The following is a 6,440-nucleotide window of genomic DNA, read 5'->3' on the forward strand; positions in this document are numbered from 1 at the left end:
GGTGAAAGGGTGAGCATGTTTGTTGCAATGATGTTTCGAACCCTTGACCCTCATGTTACGATTCGAGCGCATTAACTTAAAGTGAAACACGATTAAAAGTTCCAATGTCCAAAATTCTGGGAAAGTTAGAAATTACAGCCTTTCAAATGTATGTTCGCAAGATGTATTAGGACTTAAAAAAACAGTGAAATAACAATATAGTTATTACCGAATTTAGAAAGATGGTGAAGTTGTTATAGAAACAACAATAATTTCTATGCAGAGATCACTTTAACTTTTGACCTCAGTCTGTGTGTGAGTAAAAGCAAGTTGTCTTTTAAATGGATGCGCTGCTGTTCATCACTGACCCAAGATAAGATTTTAGAATAATTTGAATAGACAAGTGCGTCATACTGATCAAACCTTTAGAATAATTTAACTTAATTGCATGGGATGTGCTGCACAAGAATTTGATTTCGTGTTTATATCATATACAGTGGAAACCTTCAGATTTGGTCACCCCTTGAAAGCAGTCATTGAATCATAGTCCCTTTTTTTGTTTACATAATCCCTAATTATGTACAGTGGAACCCCTCTAATCAGACCAGATTGTCTCAGTCCCGAAGGTGGCTGCTTTAGAGTGGTTCTACTGCAGTGGGTTATGAATTTTCGGACATTTTATTTTGAAACGCTGTTTTTAAAAACCTGAAAAAATTCTTTAGTTTAAGAGTTTGTGATTTGGTCATGTGCCTTAAAGCTTGTAAATGTACTGAATAGTTATTTTTTATATTTATTTGTTACTTATTTCTACTTGCCATAAACATATCTATGAAAACAACATAAAACCACAGATGTCCGGTGAAACCGTAACTCGCACTCACACCTTAGGTCTACACCGATATTGGAAAACAACATGAAAGCACAGATGTCCGGTAAAACCGTAACTCGCACTCACACCTTAGGTCTACACCGATATTGGAAAACAACATAAAACACAGATACCCGGTAAAATCGTAACTCGCACTCACACCTTAGGTCCACACGATATTGGAAAACAACATAAAACACAGATACCCGGTAAAATCGTAACTCGCACTCACATAGACGATATTGGAAAACAACATAAAACACAGATACCCGGTAAAATCGTAACTCGCACTCACACCTTAGGTCTACACCGATATTGGAAAATAACATAAAACCACAGATACCCGGTAAAACCGTAAGCACTCATACGTTAGGTCTACACCGATATAGACGAATTTTAATTATTGTGTTTTTGATTTGCTTCCAGTTTAGACACAATATATTGAGATTAATAGAGATTGTATCGCCGTCGTAAGTAGCCCAGCTCCAAATCTGAAAAACAGATATCTGGTTTGCGTTTTTATTTAACGATTATTTTGTGTTATAAGTATGTTCTACTCCATCATATGTTCGATCTGGTTATTTGTAATGCAATCGTTCATTTTTGATATATGCATTTACTGCTTGAAATAATGTATTTGATATAAACAAAAACAATGAGTTTTTTTCTGTCCTGAAAACACACGCAACTATTTAAATGCGTGGGCCTGGCATGGCCTAGCGCGTTAAGGCGTGCACTTCGTAATCTGAGGGTCGCGGGTTCGCGCCTGAATCGCGCCAAACATGCTCGCCCTCCCAGCCGTGGGGCGTTATAATGTTACGGTCGATCCCACTATTCGTTGGTAGTAGTCAAGAGTTGGCGGTGGGTGGTGATGACTATCTGCCTTCCCTCTAGTCTTACACTGCTAAATTAGGGACGGCTAGCACAGATAGCCCTCGAGTAGCTTTGTGCGAAATTCTAAAACAAACAAACAATTTAAATGCGCATGCGCACGAGCTTTCACTTAAGTAGGCATTTCGCACAAGATATTGCTATTAAGTACGATGAAGTTTAGCTCTGTCTAAACTAAAGTAAAAAGTACACAAGTTATACTGACAGTGTTAACTTATCTTTTTATAGAATATAGGCAGTAGTTGATAAAGGCTTAACTAATATTAAGCCTAAGATAAGTGGTAGATTTCGTTATCTATGATTCGAAAACATTACACATACTCACCTAGATAAAATGCAAAATCAACTAACAAAATATACCCCACGATTTAAAAAATCACGAAACCATATACTGCTGCATACCATATATTCCCGACATCAGCAGGAAAATAACCAACATTTGGCAAAAACTAGTAACAAAATATGACATTCCAGTTAATACCATATTTATCCAAAAACCAGGCACGAAACTGAGGTCTATACTATGTAAAACCTACACTGACAAACACAACACCAACATCATTTATAAAATACAATGTGTAACTTCCACGACTTCTATATTGGAGAAACAAGTAGAAAAATGGAAACCAGATTCAAATAACACAAAAAGTCACCTTCACACCTTTTCGAACACTGCAAATCAAATAAACACAACATAACCATAGAAAACACCCAAATACTAAATAAAAAAACAAACGCAAAATTAAAGAAGCCTTACTTATACAATAACGCAAGCTCAAAATAAACCAATACAAAGGAACACTTTTATACCTATATTAATAAATATAATCCAACATTTAAGCACGCACTCTACATTCCTACACTGAATTACACAACCGACTTCAATCATGTGATCAGCTATAGGTCAGTTACCTCTTTCTTTCTTTGTGAACCTGACGATGAACGAAGAAGGTCGAAACGTTGTTTGTTCCTCTACATAATGCTTTCTCTATTCATACCATCTGTTTTTTACATATATGATTAGAATTAATTTGTATTATTTTAGAAATCCTATAATTAAAGAAAGACTTGCCATAAAGATACGAATTTGATCGCAAATGTGTTTGTGGCTCTCTGCTCACGTATATGCATATTTACACTTTATGTATGTTCATAAACTGTTTTTATATGAATATTCCAGGATGACGAGAAAACCCACTTGTAGATGACCTCTAGATAGTTTTTCTCTACCGTTTTACATGATAGCGCGAAACATTGACTGAAGAAAGCGTCAAGCTAGAAGTCGTAGTGACATCATCAATTTGAATTTAAAAATTACCATCAAACAGAAAATGTGATTCCCTTGTTGAAAATTTACCAGTTCCAAAAGAGTGATTAGGGAATACTCAAATTATTAGAAATTGTTATTAAAATCAATGAAACACTTAACAGTGTAGTGTTTTTTCTTTCCCCCCAGTGGTATGTTTGTATATAACAAATTAACATCAGAGCTGGCACAATAACTACTGTTATGAAAATTCATTTATTGTATTTCATTAAAGATTCAAAGCTGTCTTTCAACTTGTTTTCATTGGTAGTAGTCTTCATAAATTCAACCGAAAACAAGACAAAACATGGTTGTATGCTCTGATGTACATTCTTTATAAATAAGACTATGAAAAATAGTGGATATCTATCTGAGGTTTAAATAGTTTTTCCATTCAGAATTTTTTTTCTGCTTTAAAAGATACCTTTGTAATTTAATCTTTCTAGCACCAGAAGGGCCATATTGCAACTTCACAAAGTTAGTTGTATAATTTGAAAATATCTTTAGCTTCTTTTTTTCATTATTCCTCTTTATTCAAAACTAAAATACTATTTCCTTTAACAAGTTAAGAGATACTAACATTTATACTTAAGTTTTGCAAGGTTACTAATTATACATATTTAAAATGAATAATTATTAAAACGAGTGAAAGATATACTACTAACTTCAGTTACAATAGGTTTAGACAACTGAATATAATTAAATCAAGTAGTTTGATAGGAGAGCAGTTATAAAAAATTTTAATAAAAAATAATCTCCAAGCTTAAACTTGTTCTGAATAACAAATCTCAAACCACGACACACAAGGTGTTTTTTTTTGCAGTAGCATTCCGCACATTTTGAATTAAAAGTTGTCATCGGGACGTTCAACAAATAACTATTTACCCAACCAACATCTACAATGGTCAACTTAGTTTTATTTTCGGCCTGAGTAAAGTCGTGTATGAATCTCATATCCATGATAGCTCGTTTTGTTTCACGACAAAGAACGAACGTTTCGTGTGAGTAGGATTCGAATCTCAGTTTACACATCAAGATATGGACAAAGAAAGATTTTCCAATACTGTAACCATCGGGTAATTGAATACAACTTTCCATTTAATTATTCATTAATGTACTAAGCTACTAAATATTTTCTATAGTTAAGAAAGATTTAGTAACCCCTGCCATCAAAACAGAATTACGCTCAGTCCTTACGTAATCTTACCATTTCACTCGTGTTTAGAGTTAAATAGGTACTTACAATTAATTTCTCACATTTTTACTTTAGTCAGTCTTTTTTAAATCTATTTTGGAGTTAGCAAGAGCATCCTTTACTTCCAGTTTTCTTCAAGATACGTGTCTGTTTGGAGCATTTAACAATTTTACAAAATTGAATAACCACAAACAATCCTTACATAAACCAGAAATTAACCATTTCTACTTTTTAAAGAGTAGAGTTTCTCTATGTATTCCATTTCAGGTTGCAAAGTGAACTGTTTGCAAGTTACTCCTTTTATAATTTTAGTGGAAATAGTCTGCAAGGTAGCTCTCAATTTAAGTGTTTTAATGAGTTAAGCACAACCTAACGAGTCACTGAAATCTTATTTTTAGCGTAAGAACTTGTAATAAACTACTATTAAAGTTACCCGTCACAAGACAGGTTTAAAATTTAGCGGTAGGTCGTTTTATAAACTCACACAAGTTTGATTTTTCAAAACTTTATTGATAGTTTCAAACTAAAATTACTATTTAATAAGCAATATAACTTCAAGACTTCAGCTTTCCCTCTTTAAAGAAACAGGAAAATGAGAAACATTACAAACAAAAAGATACTTTTAACATTCAAAATCGTGACAAGAGAATTTAGTGGCCTCCCCGTAGTCTTAGTACCAAGTGAAGAGTCGATTCTTTCTGAATGTTGTAATCAGACAGAGTTCTTCCATCTTCCAACTGCTTCCCAGCAAAAATCAACCTTTGTTGGTCTGGAGGGATTCCCTCCTTGTCTTGAATTTTAGCCTTTACATTTTCAATTGTATCACTAGGTTCTACTTCGAGCGTGATGGTTTTTCCTGTCAAAGTCTTAACAAAAATCTGCATGCCTCCCCTGAGCCTTAGGACTAGGTGAAGAGTAGACTCTTTCTGAATGTTATAATCTGACAAAGTTCTCCCATCTTCTAACTGTTTTCCTGCGAAGATTAATCTCTGTTGATCTGGTGGGATTCCTTCTTTATCCTGAATTTTTGCTTTTACATTTTCAATGGTGTCACTGGGTTCCACTTCGAGCGTTATTGTCTTACCCGTGAGAGTTTTCACGAAAATTTGCATACCACCACGTAACCTAAGTACCAAGTGAAGTGTGGATTCTTTCTGAATATTGTAATCCGACAAGGTGCGGCCATCTTCCAACTGTTTTCCTGCAAAAATCAACCTTTGTTGATCTGGTGGAATTCCTTCCTTATCTTGAATTTTGGCTTTTACATTTTCAATGGTGTCACTGGGTTCGACTTCCAGAGTAATTGTTTTTCCTGTAAGAGTTTTAACAAAAATCTGCATTCCACCACGAAGTCTTAGAACCAGATGTAAAGTAGATTCCTTCTGAATGTTATAATCAGATAAGGTACGTCCATCTTCCAACTGCTTTCCAGCAAAAATTAATCTTTGTTGATCTGGTGGGATTCCCTCCTTGTCTTGAATTTTTGCTTTGACGTTTTCTATAGTATCGCTAGGCTCTACCTCCAAAGTGATTGTCTTGCCTGTCAGTGTCTTCACAAATATCTGCATTTTGATCTGGAAGGAAAGAATAAAAAAAGATGCAAGTACATTTTACACTCAGCCTACTTCACACACACTCACAAGAGAATGAGTGTTAGTAGTAATACCAATTCTTAATGAGAAGACATTAAAAACTAAAGATAATGAAAAACACACAGCTTCCCAAAAGGTACACGAGCCATTACTCAAACGTTACAGTTGGAGATGCACTTAACCTGACATACTGCGACTGAAAAATCTTACAAATGGCGTCCGAGTTTTGATTTCGTCATTGGCAGCCTCGTCCACTACGCATAGTAGTCAAGATAATCACACTTATCATAGCATCAAAACGAAGTAATATCTTGAACTTTATATTAATTTTAGTAAATTTCCATAAATATTTTTAAATAACACACCTAACACAAAAGCACAATAACCAATTACTTACCAACAACAGCTGTATATTATCTTTACACTATAGACAAAACTCCGTATCTATACACTTCTTCGAACGAACAAAGAGCAACTGATATTAAGGCGTAGTATTCCTCACTTTTATATACAACACTTATTGCAAAATTCTATTGGGAGAAACTTCTACTGCATGAATTCGTCATCTATTAAGAACCAACCAGACACCTCGAAAAGCTGCTCTTTCAT

General features: G+C 34.5%; 2 protein-coding genes across 2 annotated transcripts in view; one reads left to right on the forward strand and one right to left on the reverse strand.

The window, feature by feature from the left end:
• Positions 1 to 3,292, forward strand: part of LOC143238672 (uncharacterized) — a 51,386-nt gene extending 48,094 nt beyond the window's left edge. The window contains exon 5 of the mRNA XM_076479100.1: positions 2,919 to 3,292. Within this exon, the coding sequence (XP_076335215.1) occupies positions 2,919 to 2,942 (24 nt within the window). The 3' untranslated portion in view covers positions 2,943 to 3,292. The remainder of the gene's footprint in view (positions 1 to 2,918) is intronic.
• Positions 3,293 to 4,728: 1,436 nt separating this feature from the next.
• LOC143238671 (polyubiquitin-B-like) lies at positions 4,729 to 6,379 on the reverse strand. The gene is made up of 2 exons (XM_076479098.1): positions 6,229 to 6,379; positions 4,729 to 5,813 (listed from the first exon to the last, which is right to left on the reverse strand). The coding sequence occupies exon 2, from the start codon at positions 5,805 to 5,807 to the stop codon at positions 4,890 to 4,892; it is 918 nt and encodes a 305-aa protein (XP_076335213.1). The 5' UTR covers positions 5,808 to 5,813; positions 6,229 to 6,379; the 3' UTR covers positions 4,729 to 4,889.
• Positions 6,380 to 6,440: the final 61 nt, after the last annotated feature.

The sequence above is a fragment of the Tachypleus tridentatus genome, chromosome 13 (assembly GCF_004210375.1).
Source record: "Tachypleus tridentatus isolate NWPU-2018 chromosome 13, ASM421037v1, whole genome shotgun sequence".
Taxonomy (NCBI): domain Eukaryota; kingdom Metazoa; phylum Arthropoda; class Merostomata; order Xiphosura; family Limulidae; genus Tachypleus; species Tachypleus tridentatus.